Source organism: Pipra filicauda, unplaced genomic scaffold (assembly GCF_003945595.2).
Source record: "Pipra filicauda isolate LSUMZ 115617 unplaced genomic scaffold, ASM394559v2 scaffold26_size5592650_pilon, whole genome shotgun sequence".
In the NCBI taxonomy this organism is placed as follows: domain Eukaryota; kingdom Metazoa; phylum Chordata; class Aves; order Passeriformes; family Pipridae; genus Pipra; species Pipra filicauda.
In genome coordinates this window covers 4,777,116-4,799,924 of record NW_024104387.1, presented here as the reverse complement: position 1 = coordinate 4,799,924, position 22,809 = coordinate 4,777,116, and the positions used below count along the sequence as shown (strand labels likewise).

General features: G+C 39.5%; 1 protein-coding gene across 2 annotated transcripts in view; it reads right to left on the bottom strand.

Moving 5' to 3' along the window:
* Window positions 1-22,809, bottom strand: part of AMPD3 (adenosine monophosphate deaminase 3) — a 30,454-nt gene that overhangs the window by 5,663 nt on the left and 1,982 nt on the right. For both annotated transcript variants that reach the window (XM_027737149.2, XM_027737146.2), the window contains exons 2-11: window positions 21,243-21,468; window positions 18,529-18,724; window positions 17,919-18,084; window positions 15,358-15,577; window positions 13,229-13,358; window positions 5,686-5,880; window positions 5,318-5,449; window positions 4,264-4,427; window positions 2,967-3,093; window positions 1,989-2,152 (exon numbers count right to left, since the gene is read on the bottom strand). In XM_027737149.2, the coding sequence (XP_027592950.1) occupies window positions 1,989-2,152; window positions 2,967-3,093; window positions 4,264-4,427; window positions 5,318-5,449; window positions 5,686-5,880; window positions 13,229-13,358; window positions 15,358-15,577; window positions 17,919-18,084; window positions 18,529-18,724; window positions 21,243-21,463 (1,715 nt within the window). In that variant the 5' untranslated portion in view covers window positions 21,464-21,468. The remainder of the gene's footprint in view (window positions 1-1,988; window positions 2,153-2,966; window positions 3,094-4,263; window positions 4,428-5,317; window positions 5,450-5,685; window positions 5,881-13,228; window positions 13,359-15,357; window positions 15,578-17,918; window positions 18,085-18,528; window positions 18,725-21,242; window positions 21,469-22,809) is intronic.

Here is a 22,809-nt window from a genome sequence, read left to right as displayed (position 1 = left end):
TCACAAAAGTGCACTGTTCTTTATCTATTTGGTATATAATTGTCATTAATGTAGTAACTTAAAAGAAGAAAATTAAAAGTTACACATTCTCATAGTTGGACGTGACATCTAATCAGGCCTACCTGTGGGCTGCTGTCTAAATGGGCCCCTTCCACCACCTGACATATTTGTGTCTTCCTCCTTCTTTCCTGCCCCAGTTACACCTCATTTAGCAATTGTCTGGCTACTGGGTGAACAGTTACTGAACAGAATTCAGTTGAGGGAACTGACAGATGGAAAACTAAGTGAAGCCATGCAACTTGTGGCCACAAAATTCCTCATTCAAAATGAGGGAAGAAGTGAAAGCACATTGCCAAGAGTTACCTAACACTACCTAGTGTGAAGAGAACCTGCCATCTAACCAGGTTAAGTGTAGCATAAAACCACACCCTGAGAAGCAGAGATGACCCTGGAGTGTTAGGTATTACACTAGACTGTAATTTCTAGAATTATGTTATCATCTATACTAAAAGCAATGTTGGGGTTTAGGTTTTAATGGACCCTGTTATTCAGTGTAGACAAATGTCCCATAAGTATTTGGAGATGTTCAAAACAAAGAATTTCAACAAGGAGTGCTAGAGTATAAGTACAGATGTTTAGTAACGTTTCTCCTGAAAATAGATGTGAGGATGTAATTAATCCATCCTCACTAATACCACCAAAAGTATACAACAGTCTTGTCGTGGACTGGCTGTCTGGACTCAAATACTCAGTATGTTTAACAGGGTGAACAGTTTTACTGACTCATTGATTAATTGTGTCATTACCTCACCTAGTAAAGAATATTTAATGATTATCTGGGGGGATTTTAAAACAGTAGTTGAAATGACCTTGAGGTAAAAAAGAAATGTGTAAGTTCTGACAGAAACTGTCTTTGGAATAGAAAAAGCATGTAGACTACAGAGAATGTAAAAGAAGAGAAAGGGATGACTTAGTTATCTAAGTCACATCTTAGTGTGTCCTTTCCATTACAGAATTAAAACTAACAACCAGGCCTGTTTGTTGCACATACAAGGTAATTTAAGGTGGGCGTTCTTATTGTGAGTTTGGATCAAATAGGACGATAGAGAAAGAAATGCTTCAAGTAGCAGTGGGAGAGAAAAACTAACATTTTGAATGTTAACTTGGATGAAATGGTAAAATGACAAATCTATGCACCTTTTGTGAGAAAATCCCCAAACGTTTTACAAATAATAATGAAGCAAATCCTTGCAAGGTAAGTGATGGCACCATCATATCAATGGACAACCTCACTGAGCCTCAGCTGGAGTCAGTTGTGCAGATCACTCAGTGAGGCAGCTGCAAATTTAGCAACATAACCTCATGCTGAATTTCAGGCTTTACTGAGCCTGATGCCAAAACCTGCTTTGACAGTCTGACCTCACAGTCCTGCATTACTCCCTGCATTACTTGCCCAGACACTGGGCTCAGAGGTAGTAAAACTGAGTGACTCAACAAGCATGCTAAAATAAGTTAGCTAGAGGTGCAGTTTATAATTGTGTCCTACTTTGTCTGATAGCAGCAGCCCTTAAACCAGTATTTTACAACAGAACTTAAATTACTCTTAAATGACCAGGAAGCTACCAAGAGGCAGGTACATTATATTTGGAAATCCACTGTGAAACCAAGCAAAGATCAGTAAGTCAGCTTTGTGGGGTTTCTTCTTTTGTTTTGCTTGATATATTCAGCTTTAAGGAATTAAAAAAACCCACAAAAATACACACAAATATCAAACCAAGATATTAATCTGATGACTTTACAATTTCTGAGTATTTCATTTGAATTAATTTTGTAGTTAGTATTTTCAAAATAACTCACGTACTCCTCTTGGACTCTCTAAAATAATTCAAAATAACTCTTGCTTCAGAAGATATGTAATCTAGACATGTAGTTAGAGACCAAGATACTGATTTTCTGGAAGCTTGCAAAAGAGAAAAGTGACTACTTACCTCCTAAGGTTGTTTAGCAACATGATGTTCACATACATATAATACAAATAATAGCTATATGGGGGATTCTTCTCACTGGTCCAGAGGTCAGGGTTAAGGCTCTTGTCAGAGAACATATGGCCACTGTGTTTGGATTCATCATCAACACTGTCAAAGCCAGTCACCTGGTGGGAGGAGAGAGTCACAGAAATCAGAGTTTTCAAGAAGCAAATTTGAAATGTCACTCTTGTTTCAGGACTTGCTTGAACAAAGCCTCCACTCCCTCTTCCTTCGTCTCCCTCCTGTGCCAGCAGTCCTGCTGCCCTGCCCTCCTACCATGCCATGCAGACAGCAGGAATAACATGTTTTCTTGAAAGAAGTTTCACCATTTTTTAGTTCTGAGACAAACAGGAAGCCCAGGTGCACAAAAGCCTTCAGGCTCCTGTGGGGGCTTACAGGGCTGTAGGACTCCCTCAGATCCAGACTGTAATCCTTTGAACTCATCTGCTTTGTTATTTGATAAGCAGCTGAAGGCCAGAGGCTCCCAGGAAACCTCAGAGTTCCGATTTGGGGCACACTCAGACATGTCTCTCTTAACCTTGTCCCAGCAGCGACATCCCCACCTCCCTCCTGAGTTCCACCAGGATCTACACAATGCCTCCTTTCAGCTGCCTCCCTTTTGGAGGCCAGTCCCAGAGGAAAGCTCCAAGTACACATCCTGGACTGAGATGCAGGAGAGCATGCAAACATTTTTGGTCATGGCTGAAAGAATAAATAAATAGCTGTTGAGCTGTTTCAGAGGAAACAAACAGCAACTATTTCACAACAGGACCTCACTCAGACTTCTATTAAATTACAAGCAATACAGTAATCTAATAATACAAGCAATCCATGCAGAAGGAAACGTTTTTAGTGTTTGGGAACAGCTGTGGATGAAAAAAGAATTATGAGTAGAAGAGGATCCATTTCATATAAGACAGGAAACCCAAACATACTTACATATTTAAGGAATAGGTGCAATTCTTTGTGGTCTTTGGGATTGATTGTTGCTTCAAACAAAGGTAAAAAGATGTTCTCCAACATCTTCCCAAAACTAGGCAGAATATTTTTAGACCTAAATATGTCACTGAAGGGGAAAAAATAGACATATTTTTTAATTAGCTTGCATTTTCCTCCACTTTCATATTTTCTGTTATTTGTGTATATTCTACAGCTTCAGTTCCACCAGGACTGAGAAACTCAAAGTTTATGTCAGGGCAGGGATCGTCTTTGTGCTCTTTTTCCTGCACTGCCTGGCACTCTGCTTCATCCAGGCTCTGCTGAAGCTCTCGAGTGCTCCAAAAATAGAGGCAGTATGCAGGGGTAGATGGGGTCTAACAACAACCTGCTGCCTCGGTGGCCCTTTCCCTTACAGCAACCCAAATACTAATGGGAGATAAGGAATTACCTCCCGTGAAAGCTGCTGTTTTCTGGGGCTGTAACTACTCCAAATGAAAGCAGAATGTTCTGCTGTAGTGAGCCCCTCAGAAAAGAGGGACAGTAGTTCTGTGAGCCCTTAAGGGCATGACTTACTCCAAGTGCCGACTGCACTGTGTATGCAAGGAATTGCTACGTAAGAAATTAAAGGAGAGAAACCTTCTCCCCAGCGAGAAACACACTCTGGGGGATATATGTGACTGTGACAGCTCTGTCTCCACTCATATTCCAACTGTGCCATTTCCAAACATGAAGCTCAGCTATTAAGGCTGACGAGATTATCAGGGGAGACTGTATTACAATACACAGTATTGGAAACAATGAAATCCCAAAGGATGCTTAAAAACTAAGAAAAACTGATACTGATTTTAGCTTGTAAATCATCAGTCTGGGTTGTGTTTCCAAGTTCGCTGTTATTTAGTCACTGATCTTGACAGTAACAATTTTACAGAGCATTTTCTACTCCTTCATGGAATTCAAGAGTTGATTTATCTCATTAGTAAATTATATCTTAACTTGCCTTTGAATGCAGCTTGATTTCACCCAGTTGTAAGTTTTGGTTTCAGTGTCTTCAGACTTACAAATAATTCACAGTAGTTTCGAGTAGCAGCTTCATAAAGAGTAGATTCAAACCCCATCTCCTCTATTCCACCCCCAGACTGTCAGGAAAACTGCACCAACGGCCAAAAATAAATTCCCCAAGCTACTGCTTACAAATAGAACTACAGGACAGCTAATGAGCCATCTAAATATTATCAGAAATAAAGTCATTGGTATGATTTCAAACTATGAAAATTACCAAGAGCTCCTGATTACTTACTAGATTCTGGGAACCTGAATTATCCAGCGCATATTAGGGGAATAAACTTTATGCTTAATGAACCATTTTGCCAAGTTCAGCCATTCATCTGGAGACCGTCCATAAATGGATAAGCGGGGTTCTGTATACTGGTACTTACTTTCTTCTAGTTCACGGGCTACTTCCTAGTAAGTAATAAATATATTTGCTTTAATATGGATACTGAAGATCATTTACAGCTAGTAATAGACTTATCACTGTATTTTCCTCAGACCAGACATAACTGTATTGACACCCTTTAAAAATAAAGGGAATCTCATGTCTACTAAGCTACTATTTTATTTTAGGCATCTTAATAATCTACCATCAAGCTATCTCATGTCATTTGAGTATAACCGTATATATAACTGAGTATAACTAACATCTAGATTTAGAGGACAATATTCTTGTGCAGTTATTACTAACACTCTTGTCAAGCCCATGTTTAAAGTTGGTAAATCAGAGTTACACTATTTAAACTGCAGTAAATGTCTACATAAAATATGCAGACCAATTGAGAATCTGACCCAGAATCCATGGTAGTAAGCAATTTTAAGGAAATTTATTTTAGACAAGTACTTCTATGCATTTAAGAAGAGGTGACACTACATCACAAAACCTACTGATTTTCTTGTTCTGAGAAATTAATTTGAAGCCTGTTGCAGGCGTGTGCAGACAGAGATTTCTGCAGAGGCACTTCCCTAGCTCCTCCTTCCCCAGCAGATACCACTAACCAACTACATCCTAACAAAATATTAAGCCAGTGATTTGACCCTCGGCCACTCTCCATTAGTTTGAAACTGCCCACAGCTCTGCTTTGAGCTCATACACAGCTTATGTGCATGTTCTAACTCATCAAATTATTCAGAAAGCAGCAGGGGCTGACTTAGCAGAGGTCTTTCTCTGAGGAATTGCTGGAGCGAGACCAGTACTTGGAATCACTTAACCACAGTGTTACCTCTAGACACAAATGTCATCACAAATCTATTCCAAACCTTCATTTCTCTACAGCTGGAAAAGCTTGAAACTTATTTACCTTGACCATACGAGCAAAATATTCACCACCAATATAGTTCTCAGTTTTCAAATACAAGTCCCTCAGCTCACTGGCACCAACTGGATTGTACTTGGAATTGAATTTGTCAAATCGATGAAATGTTTGACGACCCTGGAGGAGGAAAAAACCCAAGTAACCATGGTTTTAAGAACACACAATAGTTTATAAATTAAATTGCCTAGCAATAAAAGGCACAAAAAGAAAAAGCCTGTGCAAACTTCCTTCAGACATGCAATGTAGTCAAATTCTGATTTAATAAGTTATCACGCAAAAACTGTAGAAACTAGAGTTTCACACTTGGAAAACGTCTCTTTTTCTCATTTATTTTGTCATTTTACGAGACTTACTGCATGGACATCTAAAGAGTCCACAGTGAGGTCATAGGGGTCCATGTGAAGGCTTTCAAAGACTTGCTTTAAAGTCATCTTCCTGCCTTTTTTCTCTGCAACAATCCTGTCAGGCTCCGTTTGATAGGTGTGCTTAATAAACCTCAGTAAGTGCTTCTGGTTCATGCAAGCAGCAGCGTGGATATGAGTATCAACCTGAAATCAAAAGGTTATTCATGCTTATCATCCACAAACTTCAGTTAGCAAAGTATCCATGTCAGTGACAACAGCGACTAAAGCCTTCTAAAATATTCCTTAAGTAATAAATGGATTCTTGCCTAAGCAAATCAAAATGTTTCAGAACCCTGAGATTTTGATTTGGGGGGAATTATTCAATAAGCAGAACTATAAGTAAAGTAGCCCTAAGAAAATTTCAATGAGATACATTCTAAGACCCTGGGTTCAGATTAAATTGGATACTTCCTTAAAGGACACCCTGATCCTTTAGTATCCCTTTTTTCCATTCATGAATCAACAAAGTCTTTCTAGTTATAGACTGCAATTATAACTATCTTTTCTGACTGAAAGGACCTGGAGTTCTCGGCCATTTCCAAAAGCACAGTTCATTTTTGTATTTCAACCATATGAAGTACCTTAGGTCACCAGAACCAAAGAATATATGCGTGAGAGATTTTGGTCACTATTTTTTCCAAGTTTAATTATAATACAGCAACTCATAATGCTGATTTATTTTTCAGATCTCTTTTCTTAGATCTCCTCACACACTAAAGGAAGTGCATATTCTAACTAAAGACCAGAATGTAAACTTAATCCTAATCACTTAATTGTTTATCACTGCCTAATTCAAATATACCAGACACATTAAAGCTAAATGAACAAGCAAGAAACATTTTGCTATCTCAAAGTACAGAACATAAAAGTACATTACTAATGCACAATAAATAATACTGTGTCTAAAACAGTAAAAAAAAAAAAAGCTATGCTTAACATATCACACTCCTCAGAGTACTTGTATAGATATTTGAGCCCAAGTGCATTTTATACATGTGTTAATTCAGGTTAATAAACATTTTCTGGTTTAGCTTTTTGTTTACTATAAACTATTCCTGGATCAGTGAAATACTATTAGACTTGGTCAGCTTGTATGGGAGAGTGAAATAACAGTTAAGAGATGCCCCACAAGCTCTAAACATTCAGGAAAAGCAAGTCACAAGCACAGAATACAGGTGTAAGGAACCTGAGTAAGTGTAGTTTATTTAATTTCAGAATGCCCTGGCCTCAGCAGTGGCTCAGCTACTGGAATTAATGAGTCTTGAAAAAAAGCCAGAACAAAACACAACACAACACTTCCTCTTTATTTAAATCCACATGAATTCGCTGCTGTCAGGAGAGGAAGGAGGGAAAGCAAGGACGGGTTTTGTTTCTTTTGTTTGCCTGTATGCAAGGATCACATGACACGGTAGTAGCTGCACTGCTTTTAAAATCCTGCTTCCCCTTGAGAAATCATTCTCTGTGCCTCTGCCAGTCAGTGAGCTCCTGTGACACCTTCTCCACTCACCACAAACACATCACATGCAGCCCTCCAGCTCAGCTAACCAGGTTTATTCTGAGAACCGAGATCTTCTTTGTTGTTTTTTTAACTCCTCCTTCTCCCTAAACATGTATATATCCCAAAAGTTAAGAGACCTTTCTGAATCTCCTTCATGCTTTTTTTCCAGAGAATATGCAGTACTTTAGCTACCTTTTTTTATTACCCAGTATATTCTGACCTTTAAGTAAGCAGCAACTTCAGTAACAAAGAGTCGTAAGACTCAAGTCAAAAGTCATAAAAGTATCACAAAGCTTTTTGACTTCATTGTTTTTTAGGAGCAATGCAACTTTTTGGAAAGTTTCAATGACTTAAGCTTTGAGCTACCCAAGGACATAGGAAGTTACTGTTAATGCTCTTGTGTATTTTCACCATTCAGGGTGCAATCCTAGCTAAATGAAGTATCTGAACACAGAATCCTCAGACATAGCATAGATGGGCTGATTTGGTGAGGGATATTGTCATTATTGTTGTTATTTGAAATGTTACCATGCTAAAGGACTGTTACTAATTTCATTGTTATTTATTTTGAAAGGCTTCTACTAAAAGAATTTGAACGCACTGAGTTCCTATAAGGGTGACAAATGCCCCCTTTGCCTCCTCCCTGTCCCCAGAAAAGACAAAATCAGTTCCATTTTAAGCTGTTACTATTTCATTCTTCATACACTACATGAAGTAAGCTGAAGCTTTTCTGGGCCATGAGTAACAAGCCCCTGCCACAAGGCCTACTTGCTTCTATTTGCAAACATTCTGCTTGCATTTTCAAATTAGCTACAGTGCCACTCCAGCCCAGTTTCTCCTTAGTGGAAAAAAACAGGGCTGCATGCCCTTAGCCAGATTTCCTATTGCATTTCTTATTCTCCCATCCCCCCAGGACAAAACCTTTCACTCAAGGTCACATTAATCTTCAATGAAAGGAAAAACAGAATGACCAACAGAAGCCTGTCTTGGAATACAACATTGTATCTTCAGTGAACTCATTGGTTTAAAAAATGAAAACCACTGTTAACATAAAGGTTTAATTCTTTTAATTCCATCAGCTTTCTTGCAATTAAAGGATGGTAGAATTCCCTTCACTCAGCAGTTCTCCATGTAATGAAGACAACCTTTCTTCTTCTGCGCCTTTCAGTTCAGACTGAGAAGGGGCCACCTTCCTTTCCTTATTGACCTGCCCACCCCTGCACTTCTGCCTGCAGGCTTTGGGCTCAAATGCACACACTTCTCAGTCAAGGTGGCTACATCTGTGTACGACTTACAGCTTGAAAGAGTTCCCATTGCCCTCCAAATCATGTCTCACCAGCACCAACTTCCATAAACCACTCTGCCTCCTCCCTTATCTTCCCACATTCCTTCCACTGTCTCTCAGATCTCCACAAAACATCCATCTCATATCTATTTGTGGATGCTTATCTGTGCATATCAGACACAGTGTTGCACTGAATTAGGCACATGAGAAGTGGTAAGTACAGCAAAAAGAAATGCCGAGGCTGCCCCAGTGTAATGCCACTGAACTTTCCCAGTGTGTAGGTCAGTTGTACCCAACAGCTGCACGCTACTGTGTTTGCTAAACACATAGACTTGAATTTGGAAATACTTCCAGCCCAGGAGCTCTGGGCTGCATGGACTTGGCACTGAATCCTCTGCAGGCTTTACTTCAGTGCTGGATTGAAAGGAAATCATTCCACATCCCACTGCTAGATTCCCTGCTCACCAATACATCCATACTGCCTTAGCTCTTCAGGGAAGATGGCAACAGCTTTATACAACACACTCCATTCTCTCCTTGCAGTTCTGTAACAGGCATGACAGAAGCACAAAATACTCTGCCCTAGGGTAGAGCAGGGATGCTCCTGGCAGCAGAAATAGTCCCTAGAGCTCATGAGCTTGCCTAATTCATAATTATGGCATCCAGAGCAACCCAGAAACCAGAAGAGACGAGAATCCCTGTGCCTCCAGCTTCTTGTTTGGCTGTGCTTGCAAAACATGGAATCAACCCCCAGAGTGTTTGTAATTCACATAAGTACAAAAATACACTGCTGTGAAGAGAAACAAATCTCTTTTTCTGTTACTTTGATTACTAAAAGAAGGGATAGAGGAAAAGCTTTCTTGATGGTCTCTACAGAAATTCTGCATTATAACAATTGATGCCTTTACACCTGATCATAGTTTGTGCTCACTTGCAAGACTGAGGGTGGACACAGGGATTTATCTCAGCATCTATTCAAGACAGGAGGGCAGAAGTAGCACTCCCAGTGCTTTGAAAGCACAACATACAGCTCTGCTGCCAGTTAGCAGTGGCAAGGCACCACCACATGTCATGCTAACCAAGGTGCACAGGGGCATTCCCTTTGGATCTCATGCTAACCCATAAGTCTTCCCATTCACTGTCACTTTGGTTGATATGATGAAACTGAATTTCAGCACCCAAGTCAGTAAGTAGGTACTGAGGAAAAAAGAAAAATTAAAAAAAAAGAAAAAGAAAAAAAAAGCTAACTGAATGAATCAAAGTTCAGGGAAGTTAAGGTATAGATTCAGTGTTCATTCATGAGGCTTGTAATCATATATTTAAAAAGCAGACATCTGTTAATTTAATTCAGTATTTAGTGAGATCTATAGAATTTAGTATTATATAAACCACTTGAACTTCCTTTCTTACAAGTAACAAGTGGTATTTCAACTCTGTGGTCGTAAAAACCAGCTAGAATTTACTTCCTTCTTGTCTAACCAATAGTTACTTAAAAAAATCAGTTGCAAGAGCCTAAATGCAAACAGTGAGTCACAGCAGCAGCCGGCTATTGCAATACAGCCTTCAGCAGGGCTGGGTGAGACACTCCAGCAGCTGCCTTCTTCCACACCCAGTTCCCCAGCCCCAGCCAAAGCTCTGCTGCCACACAAGGCTGGGCACCTGAGGGAGCCTACGGGCAGGAGAATGTGACATGCAAGGGTCACTGCTAGGACATATCCCCTCAGGTCTGGTTTGCTGACACACTGAAATAATGGCTACACAGAGAAAGAACATCGGAAGAGGCTTAGGCTGTAATTGTTTCATCTTTAGAAAATTATATCGAAGCTATTTGCAGTGAAGGAAACCTCCTGCAATTAGCAATATTTTAATAAAACTAAAATAATACTCATGTGTAGGTCCTTTATTTGAAGGTATAGTTCAGCTAAAAAAATTAACTGTCTGCTCTGAATTATCTGAGGCTGTTGGGCACTGAGGTGTTTTGGAAGCCCTGCTCAAAGAAAAACCCTCACCTACTTGCTTTGGAGAGCAAGACACTCTGATACCTAAAGGTTAAAACCCAGTTCTGAGTTTGTCTGCCATAGACCTAAACTCTTATTCCTTAATTTCTTCCCTAGTACAGGAGTTATGTGGAGAATGTGTGTTGACTGCACTTTGCTGTGCATCAGCTGGAGGACATGGGAGAGCCCTGCTGATGGCACACCCAAGGGTCTTCTCTAGAGTCAGCACTGTCCTATATAGACACTTGTCCACCTCCTGTGGGGAGCCAAGTGGAGCCAGCCACACTGCCTTACCACCTGTGGATTCTTGCCTGTCTAGAGAAATATGTGCATCTCTATTAAAGCGCAATTTTCCAGGTCCATCTTGATCAAAACATATCTTTGGTTGCACTCTGGTTAAGTTCAATACAGAAGATATACACATACACAGGATTTATGAAATAGGTCAATTCACTGGAGGAAAACTCCTATTAAATCAGGAAAAAAAAAAGGAGGGGGAGTGGGCAGGGGAAAAAACCCAGTAACCTTTGGTTGTCATGCCAGCAATTAATCCTGGCAAGCTTTCTACTGTACCTTCCTAAATGCAGTAATACATGTTCATTGACTGACCTTGCCACTGCATTCACAACTGTTCTAATTTTGACATTTTCCACCAGTTACTTTGGCTCTTTTATACAAGCAGACAAGTTTTACCAGGATCTCCACACTAGTGTCTGAGGGGTGTGATAGACAACTTCACCAACCCTTTTGGAAGGTGAAGCTTGTTTCTTGCTTTCCTCGTGAGCAGTATGCACTGTCTAGGATTGACTAACAGAGAGACAACTTGAAAACATAGGCCAAGAAGTGTTGCTTTCAAAAGTTTCACTACTGATACTGTTATTAGGGAGGAACCACTTCAGGGAAGTTACGGTTTCAAACATTACTTGGGTTAGCAAGAGATACGGAAAAAAGATTATTTAGGGGCTTACAGGAACTCTGTCTTTCCTGAGTGCTTCAGAAAAATACTACTTGTAACCTTGCTTCATAAAAATACTTTGAGTAAGATTAACTCTGTGCAGCAAGAATTTTTAAAGCAGTAACTGGCAGTAGAAATGATCTCTGGCAGAGGACAGCAAGCTTGTTCCTGCTCTCTTGAATGTGGGTGTTGCCAGAGGGGAAGCAATGCACATTTTGTGCTTTTGAACAGCATGAATCCATTTGTAGATGGACTTATTTAACAGTATATAATTAAAAAATAATTAAGATACGCCCAGAGACATTGGACAATTGCTTTTAAATCAAAAGCTGAACTTAGCAAGTACAATATTGTTAATTACAACTTCTCAGCAATCAAATTGATTGTGGGAGTTACCCGACCCACACCTCTGTCCTCTGTGTGTGTCAGTCACCATGTGTTTTATTATTAAAGTCCCTGTCAGCTAGTGAAGTGTTTTATCTGAATGTGGCACAAGGAAGTATCTTGTCCAGGGTTATGTCAATTTAGGAGCTGAGTCTCTGCCACTTGAGCCCTGCTTGAGTGAATTAGCTGACAGATCCTCCCATCCCTACACTTAACAGATGGAAGTGTGCAATGCATTAGAATCTACCTGACAGCTCATCTGCTTCTACCCTTGTGATGGCCACTGGAACAGCCACCAGGCACTTTTGTTTAGCAGATTTTGTCTTTGACAGTTTGTTATCACAACAGTAACAAGCATTCAGTAGGCAGCAAGCACACCGAACACTACAGGGAAAAGCCAAGAGGACCTTTCCACGTACTAGCACTAACCAAAACCTAACGAGAAGGATTAGTAAACCCTGAAGCTACAAAATAAGGATTGCCATTTCCACTTGCATATAGAAACAATGCAAAATGGACCTGAAGTGGTTAAAAACACCAGCAACAATTACTGCTTTGTGAAGAAATCTCACCTATCAAACCGAAGCATTATCGCTTCAGTAACTTCCTCTTCACTTCAGGAGAGGGAAGCAAAGGAAGCAGCCTAACACTGTTGCTTCCACGCTTTGAAGAGAACACAGTTCCCATGGGTGTGAATATGACAGGAAATTAAATCAGCTCCTTGATTCCCTACCTGTCTCCTAATTACATCCCAGTGCATCTCAGAGGCAGCCAAGACTATGACTCAAATAACAATCTTTTTACTTAATATTTCACAGACTTTCTGTACCAGATACTGGTGGCAGCATGAACCCTCAGTTCAGTTTCTGTGGGAGGCCTTTTGACATGTATTTAAATATCTATTTTCAATATGAAGTGCAATAATTACCTAAAATCTATACAGCTGTTCCTACTACAGTCTGGTAGGATTTACCTACATGAAAGCAGAAAAATGCACTTGACTGTCTTTAAGTGAGTTCATTAAAATTAATTAAACCTCCACGTGGATATTTTTATACATAATCCAAGTGAGCTTCATTTGATTAACTCTGTTTCACTGCTTTAAAGCAATCTACATACAATTAAGCCCCTTTGATTCTGAATAAGTAAACAAATTAGTTTAGCATAATCCATTTAACCCATTTACATTCAAGTTAATTTTCCTGGAGTGTTCCCATGTAGAAAAATGTTAATATTCTTAAAATAACTTAATTCTATTGAGTGGTATGCACACACCACTTCATGCATATCATCTACACCTCCCATAAGAAAGGCAAAATTGCTGCAACTCCTACTAAAAACAATGTCATGCCTTTAATCCTTTTCACACTTACCTTTCTCACGTTATAAAAGTCTCGATGGGGATTACTCTTTAGTTCTTTAAATTCTGACATTTCATTTAACATCTCATGTAAACTAAATTTAGACTCTAAAAAGTTAAGCCTCCGGTGACAATATGTTTTTCTGCAAAAGAAAACACAAAAATTAGCTGTGACTTAAAACTACTTGTATTTTAAGTCGAGAAAGAACACTGAAGTTTTTGCAGTAAAATCCTCACAATTTATTTGCTTTTTCAATTGAATATGAGAAGTCAAGACAAGATGCGATATACTTTCATTTTTTTATGCCTTAAGAACACATATATTGTGTGGAAATACCTTTTTTTCCCCACAATAATTTCTTGTGCCCTTTTTAGAAAATCATGCTGTTTTGTTCCTGCTTGCCTACTCAGAGCTCTGCCTTCACTTTCATCTTCTGTCATGTTTCTCATTCTATTTTTAACCAATGACACGGTTTTTCTCTTCACCATCTGTCAATTCATATTGACTCCACAATATTTTGGTAGCACTATTAATGTAATAGCCTTCTTTTTCCTGCTTTATTGTTGGCAGTCTCTCCTCAATGGGACACAAATCCCATTATGGTTTTGAAAGTCCGATTCAAGCATGGTCTCACTTTATCCCACACTGATCAAGCCCTGTTTGCCCACTGCAGGAAATCTTTGTTGGGTTATATTATTATCCAAGAGACCAGAAGCCTGAGGAGTAGGGGTGAGATTTCATCAATTTACCAGCAGCAAAGATTAAAGAACAGTGGTTCTTGATCTCCAAGCGGCCCCATGTGTGATGGGCATAACTGAGGAGAGCACTTGCTGCAAACAGGGAAACAATACCATAAGAAGAGCTTATGAAACAGGATTACTGGAAAGACCTTTTTCTTTTGGTTTCTGCATATTTATCAGAGAGTGGGAATCAGCCTGCAAAAGCTTACTGTGAAGAAGTGAAAGGACCAGATGATGGCTCCTACATTGCCAAAGGTGCTGAGTATTCTAACTTGTCCTACCAAGGCCCTTCTTACTTATGGCTTCCTGTTAAGACTGTTAACAGTTAACTTAAACCTTAGAAGACAAAAAGAAGGGTCTTCAGCACGACTTTTGTTTTGAGTTTTTCCTCCTTGTCCTTTTATTGTCTCATTATCTGTCCCCTGGAATATAACGCACTGGAACTGGAAATGCATTTATCCATTGCATACTGTATCCAAAGCCTACTCAAGCTAGCACAGAGTTGGAGCAGGAGTGCTGATAATGCTGGCAGAAGCACAGGGTTTTGCTCTTGAAAAAGGGCCTAGGGAATGGGACAGGTCTGTTTAGCCCACATGCTCTGCCACTATCAAAGCACAAGGCAGACAGACGGACACAGGTGTCAGACACAGACTCGAGGGGGAAAGAATGCATCAGGTGTGACCAACTGTTCACATTGGCAGTGGTGATCTCTTCAAGGCAGAAGGACTCGGAATGCAGTGCTGGCAGAGAGGGCAAACAGCTCAGAACCATCTGGGTTCCTGATTAGTTCCACCCTAAAATGGATTCTTTTCCTTTCCCAGTGCTGAGGCCATGCTGTTTCCAAGCCCCAGCTGGGAAGTAAGCTTAAAAACTGGATGCACATGCTTTTATTATGCACTGGGCAAGGACACTGCTTTGTCATGAGTGTGTCTGTAGTGACTGTACTAGACTAGTATATTTCCAAGAGACTTTTTTAGAGACTTCCCAGGAATTTGATGGTTCTGGGATATTTCAGGACCTATTTTGATTGTGCAGGCACGAGGCAGTTTCGCAGCATATAAGCAGTTATTTCACATGTGAAGAAATTGGAAGTTTCAGTTCCCATGCTTCAAGAAATTTGGGTCAGATTTGACTTGAATGCAAACATTTGACCTATTTCTTGCTGTTAACTGCTTCTTGTTTTGCCATGGTTGATGCAAAGACACCAAAGAAATTAAATATAGCCATATGTGGCATCGTATTTCCTCCTTTTAAGTTCTTCCACAATGCATTAATGCTCAAGAAAGGCAAAACAAAACATTACTGAGTATGTTGAGGACTTAAGTATCCCAAAAGAGAGAAGTACTAAACTAAAGGTAACCAGCAGCCTGAAAGGCAGAGAATAACAAAAGAGAAACATACGTTGGACCATCTGCAATCAGAGCAAGAACGTGGCTCAAGTCAAGGGTGTAGGTCTCCAGGTCGGGATACGGCAAACTCCGAGGCTCATTGAGTTCCATCATTTCCTTGTTATCATAAACAAAGGGAATGCCACCTTTCAGCTTGATAACATAATCCAAGTTGTCTGGAGCATCATCAAGATTGTAAGGATCTTCATTTTCTTCTGGGGGTGAATGGAAATCTGAAAATAAATTTACATTACATTTAGAAGAAATAACCTACATAAAAGGCAAAACAATTACAAAAAGAACTTTCTGCTTCTATAATGCTTCATTTCCAGCAGATCTTCATACTTTCATTAAAATCACATTTTCAGTTACTATAAAAGATCTGCTGTTACAACACAGCTTGATTCTGACAGGCTTGAACGGCAGTCCCTTTCTAAATTAAGTGCCTATCTTAATTCAAATGTCATATGTTATAAGAGTTCTCTTCTGAACCAATGTATACACAGATTTAGTGCTATTCTTTAGAACGTACGATGGAACGATTTTCAAGAAGTGTTTAAACTAGGATGGTTGAAAAGTACGGTTGAGATTTTCGAACAATAAAATAGTTGTTGACTTCATACCCACCTTCATTATTTGCTTTTCAGCTTCTGACTCACTGCAGCAATTCTGGAAGTTTGTATTTAACCACACAGTAATGCAGGTGTTCTCACAGTGAGAACAGCAGTCAGGAAAGAATAAGCTGTGCCTTACTGCTTCACCTCTGCCCTCTCAACTGCCCTCACCACTTCCTCTTGACCATCAGTGAATGTGCCTCACTCATGGCTGAGAACGAAATAACTGGAACACTGGGGACTTCTCCCTCTCATCAAAGCAGTGGCCGGTTGGCAGGTTTTGGAGGGGCCTGTTTAATCAGTTGGTTCTGTTGTGTTTTGATTGGAGTTTTTCGGTTTGTGGGAGTTGGTTTGTGTTTGATTGTGTGGTGTTTTGGGTGGGTTGTTTTTTTTTTGGTTGGTTGGTTGGCTGGGTTCTTTTTGTGATGACGATCTTGTTTGAGGTTTTTTTAATAAAACCTTTTTTTTTTTCAGTTGCTTTTGAATAGAAGCAAGAAGCATAGAAGCCAAAGACAGTACAACACAACTCTAGTTTTTCCCTTGACCAGAATCAGAAAGTGCCAGAAGCATGGTTGGGATTTGTTCAGCACAGTTTTGTAATGCCTTTACAAAATGACGATTTTCTTTTCCTAAGAATCAAGTAAACACACATACTTCTGTCTAGGAGATTCAGCTCATGTGAACTCAAACATTATCGCTCATGTTCGTGAACATACATTGCTTCTTTTACAATATCTTACTAATGCAACTAGCACAAAATAGGCTTCTTGACTACATTTATGTCAACTGAACTACGTTCTTGCTCAGTCTTATCAGTTTTACCTGCTCAGTTAAGCCAAGACAGACAAGTAATTAACCAGTCCTTTTATTGACCCAGAGCACCTGAACGTATGTTATAAACTGATGCCACTCTTATCTCTGATATTCGTAACTATCTAGCTCAAACTTGTGCTAATTAAGATACTGTGTAATGAGACTGGTGTTGTACATTTGAAACCATAACTGTAAAAAAGTTATAACGTAATAATAGCCTGGAAATATCTCCCTGGCAGCTGTTCCAAAATATTTCTGTCGTGAATATTCAGTATACTGTCCTCTTTACACTCTTACTGGATAAAAACCACTTGAAAACACATTCATTCCCCCTCTTTCAACCACTGAGCCAGAAGGTAATTGATTCAAAATGTCACTTTGTGGCTGAGAATAAATTGCCAGCAATATGGACACATCTGCAGTGGCACATCTGTACAGACCAAAGGTGGCTCCTCACAGGCTAATCCAAAACCGAGCAGCACAAACAGCTGAACGCACAAGCAAAGCTTTCACGACACAACCCACCTAAGTGACAAATATAGTTTGTGACATACAGTGGGGGAATATGTTCAACCTAATAAGCCTTGTTGAGAAATCAGAGTTTATTTATCCAGGCAGAATGCCCAACAAATATGACTACACAGCTTCCAGCCTTGACCTGGCAACTGTACCCTGCCTGTGAAATTCCTGAGTCAGGGCTTGCTAACTGGCATGTCTGTATCATGCTTCCATTTACGATGTAGATAAGCTCATCATCCCTTTTATGCTTTAGTTCTGTGTGCCAAGATGAGGAGGAATGACTTTTCCCTTTAAACCATATCCATGTAGCTTTTTCCTGGGGGAACACAAGTGTACTACTTAACATCCCATTTGCTGCGAGAAGAAAATAATCAATGAGAGTCTAGAATGGGTTTTTAAGTTTTGACAGCTTCAAAGTTTCAGATTAGACCCAGGATTTATAACTCAAATCTGTCAGTGATTCTCCACTCACTAACAGAACAAATTACAGAGGCAAAGACACTCCAAAGAGATCACCACAAAAATCCAACTTCCCTTTTACTACAGCAGTGCACGGGTTTAATTCTGTATTTTAAAATAATTTTGAAATTTTTAGAATATAATTCCCTGTTTTAAAAAGGACATTGACCTGGACACACTTCATCTTCAACCTTCCATTTTTCATCCCTCATGCTGCACAGGTACTGAGAGGTTGTCCTCGGGAAGCGATGGTAGGCAAGGCGGGAATACTTTTCTCGAATGAGAAGAGCTTTCACCAGGCTCTTGGCAGCTTGTTCATAGTCATCAACTGTCACCTGAAAGGAAAACCCGGATAAATACTGACAAAAATAAAACAGCCCTGTTAGCAACAAACCAAATCCACGCCAGTGACAAGGAGACTGAATTCCCAGAAGTATTAGTGTATGACCATAAGGATCTTGCCCCAGGTGTCAGGAAGCCAGTGATAGAAGCAGAACCTAAATACCATAGGCAAAACAACACACATGATTTTTTTCTTCCTACCATACATTACCCATTTGTTGAGTATCTGATTATGTTTTTACCCAATATATTACTATAAAGAGTATAAAACAACCTGACCTTGACTTTAACTGTTTTACAAATCACTGCATCCACAAAGCAATTTAGAGTTTGTTGCAGAAAACCATCATATATTGGCATTTTACACTTCATATACATATATGGGATTTTCTTTTCCCCCTCTAGATATAGAAGGGGGAAAACCAATGGTTTCTTACCCCTGCACAGTAGTCCCCACTAATTGAAACTCTCTGGAATTCTGGTACATCATATGGCACTTGGACTGGCACAAAAGCACTTGGAAGAACTGGTGTTGCTGGAGACAGGACAGGATTGGCCGGTGGTGCTTTCCATTCCTGAGATGGAATTTGTAATGACAAAGACTGGGATCGAATCATCTTGAAACTTTTCTTCCTAGGGATTCACGGTATAAGACATAAAATAAGCCATGGTATAAAACACTAAATACACTGGAAAACTGACCACATCAAAGAAGTCACTCCCTAGGAAATTTTACAAATTAAATTTCTCATACCGCAGAAAAAATGTCGGTCACAAAGTATTTGTGCTTTTAGCTTTTTCCTATTGACATTTCCCACGATATACAGTACACACAATTGCACTTACCCTCCACGTGAATCCAATATGCCATAATTTATTTACAACCACCCTAAGATGCTCTAAGGTTTTTGTTTCACTTCTTACAAATTCAGTTTCAGCAAGTCACTGTACAGAAGGAAAACGTGATCACTGTGCTCACTTCAGTAAGAGTCAATTCTTAGAGACTGGCAGCATCAGAATTTGTGAAGTATGAGACAGAAACAAGTGAATGTTACCTATGGTAAATCTCTTAAGTTATCATGCTTCTACACACTCTTCTCATTCTTCCCAAAACAGCAAGACTTAAATCTCATCTAGCTGTCAGACAAGACTATGCATCAAAATGTCACATATAGTCATTCAGTTAAGAATGACTTGTAAGTAAAACAAGGAGCACCTAGTTATTCCTTAGGCAGTGTTTGATGAGATTGGAGCAAAAGGCTGATGTTGTTTATCAGAGTGATAACATAGTATGGCTTTCATATGTGAGTCTTTTCCTCCCCTCAGGAGGAACTCCCATGAATTTAAAAACGTTGCCCTTTCTCAGCAAAACTGTGATAGATGTGCACCTCAGATAAACCAGCTGAAAAAAGAATGCTGTGGTTTTTTCAGTGAAGTAATTGTAATGCCTGAAGTGGAGTTTTGAAATATCTCTGAAGATTTAATTCATTTTCCTTACTCGGTTTAAATGTATTTAAATGTATTTTAAATACTCATATAATAAATAAACATAGTAGAAAATAGTCCCTAATTTTATAAATTAGATACTAAAACCTTAAAATGCTAGTAAGAACCACTAACAAAGAAAAAGGAACACAGAAATAGTCCATAGTTTTATAAATTAGATACTAAAACCTTAAAATATCAGTAAGAAGCACTAACAGAGAAAAAGGAACACTGGCATACTCTCTGAAAGTTGCATATTACTTCTTAAGAATAAGAACATGCAGTGCTGGTACAATTAACATCCTATAACCAAATTCCATGTTCTTCAGTACTTGTAGCCCTCTTGATATTAGTATGAAATTCTTGGTATCATTGATCAAATGCAGCTGAAAACAACACAAGTTGTACTGGTGTCACTGTCCTCTAGTATGCATCAGTCCTGCAGGACAGGGATGAATACTTGTTCTGTTCCCACATGTAAACAATATATATATAATATCCTGATTCCCACAGCTAAACTTGTACAAAACTTCAGTTTGTTTGAGAGAACATATTTCCACGAGATAATTCCCCAAATTAAAGTAAAACTTATTGGTTCAGGAGGAAAGATATACCAAACATTTGCTTGAATGAAAACATCTGCTTTTCCCTTCTGTGCCTGTTTATGTCTATGAACATGCCAACTGGGAAACCCACTTGCACAATTCAAAAACCAGAAGTCTCAGCCTGTATCATCAGTGAGTCATACCTTAATTTAACTAAATTGACTCTTCTCCCTTCTGTTCCAGAAATATGATTCCCAGTGTTGCCCAACTGACTGCGTGCAGCTAACCAGGTACATGTGTTTAATATCACTTTCAAAGGCTTTCTTGTTTGCCTGCTTTTTGAAGAGTCTGTACACATCCACCCCATTTGGTGTCAGGCTGCTGCTGGGCTCACGTGGCTCCAGGAACAGCCCAGCAGTCCTCTGAAGGGAAGACATGGGAACAACCTGACATCAGGGGAAGGCTGCCTCTCTCACAGAAGAAAAATCATAAACCAAAGCAAGTTTGGCTTCATTAGAGTCCTGGATAAACCAGAGGTAGAATGCAATTTATTTTGTTTTAATGTGCACTTTTATGGCTGGCAGTGGTTAGATTTTCTCTCTGTGAGTAAAGGAAACCTACGAATAACCTCATTATGCCAATACCACTTTGCACCTTCTCCCTTGATCTTAAATGTAATGTCTCGGCTTTCATCTATTTTTACAGAGACAAAAAGAAATATCATGCCACTGTCATTTTCTGTGTGTTAAAATTTTCCATTTCTCTTAATGAAACTAGAATAAGGTGAGGGGAGTGTTTCTTTTACTGACTCTTCTTACATTAAAGAGTCTTAGGGTTGTGTTCATTTCTACCCAGCTGTGCTGTTTGGTAAACTTGCATGAGCAATATCTGCTATTGCTGGAAACACAGCTGAGAGAAGCTCACCAGTCCAAGCTCCCTAGGGCCCAGCCCCACACCTTCTCCCTGGGACAGAGGAACATCACACAGCTGCCCTAGGTACCTGCTGTTCACCTGTCTCCTCAAGTAATAAGAGGCAGAATGTTATTTCCCAGGTATTTCAATATTAACTCAACCTTATTTAAAAAGTTATTTTCCACTAAGAAAGCAACTACTGAACAAACCTCTTAGCTGTTTCCAGGGACTGCTGTTCTGCCAGTTCCTTCTGCAGTTCCCTTTCCTTGGCCTCCTTCTGCCCAATAGGGCAGTCCTCAGGCACAGTGAAGAGTGACAGTGCATCTTTGCTGTCTTCTTCCCGCAGAACTTTAGCAAAGACCTTCTCTGCCAGAAGTCGCACGTGCTCGTCAACCTCCGAGATGTTCAGCTTTGGAAACTGTCGGGGCATCTCGGCTGGGAAGGGAGATAGGTGACAAAGTTATATAGCTACAGGAATGCAGATATGAGGGAGACTGGGCTTTTTTTCAGAGCTTAGGGCGAAAGCAGAACAAAGGAGAATGCATAATTTAAACTAGTATGAAGTACGCAAGAACCACGGATATCCACTCCACTTTTGGAGCCATGCTAGTTTTCACGCCAGGAACTCCTCAGTATGTCCACAAAAATTCCTAAGAAACGTATGTAGAGCTGTGCCAATAGATTCCACTTACTTGCACAATCAGACAGGCTATTATCTGTGATATAGTGCACACTCAGCTGTATGTACTTGCACTGAACGTGGAAATCGCATTCACTCAGTTGCCTGACTTCTTCCTTGCTCAGCAACTTCAAACCAACAGGCAAGTTAGAAAAGAAGGCTGCACATTTCTACCAAACCCCCTCCCTTCCACAAATCAGTAAGTCACAGAGCTGCTGTGAAGTAAAACAGTTGCAGAACAGGAGCAAATATGCTGTAGTTAACTCCGTGACTTTTTTCCGTTCGTTTTTAGCAGTTCATATCTTGCTTTTGAATGCATGTGGGAAGCAGATAGGATATGGACTTTCATTTCTGCTTGGCATTTAAATATTATTTTTCAAAAAGAAAACGTTTTATACTTTAAATTTTTAAATAGCCTTTCATCACAAAACACTTCCATTTTTTTCCAACATCACTACTAAAACACCATCTTTAGAGTTTCTTCTGTAGTTTCCTGGCTTTATTTTTATTCTGTTTTCATACAACGAAGAAGGTGAATTTTAACATAACTTGTAGGATTCCACAGGGAAAAAATACAGTGCTGGTAAGCTACTGACCAGCATTATTTATTACGTACTGTAATGCTTTCTGAGTGCCTTCAGTATGATGGAGTTTGTAACAAATAAGATTAAATTCTTATTACATAAGTTAAAAATAGCAACAAACATGTCACAACAAATGGATCCAAGCACTGCCAGAATGTGAAGTCTGGGTCCAAAACTGGAATTTCAGAATCCTTTTTGGTTACAAAAAGGGAAACATATTCAGTAAGACAGTATTCATTAAGTAACGACATATGCTGGAAGTCAGCACAGAGCGTGGCAGTTTTTTATCACTCCAGGCACAACTTATCAGGGCCCCCATTACAATTTTTCTGTAGGCATGCTGCAGGTTTCACATGCTGACATGTGATCCTTTCGATACATGAGCCCCTTTTCAGCCTAAAAGACTCTAATTAATGTTTACTTGTTTTCACAGTTGTTTTCAGAGCAGTGTTGCTGTTATTCTAAAAGCCAGTATAGTATAAAAAAATTGGTAAAACTTATATTGGACCATAA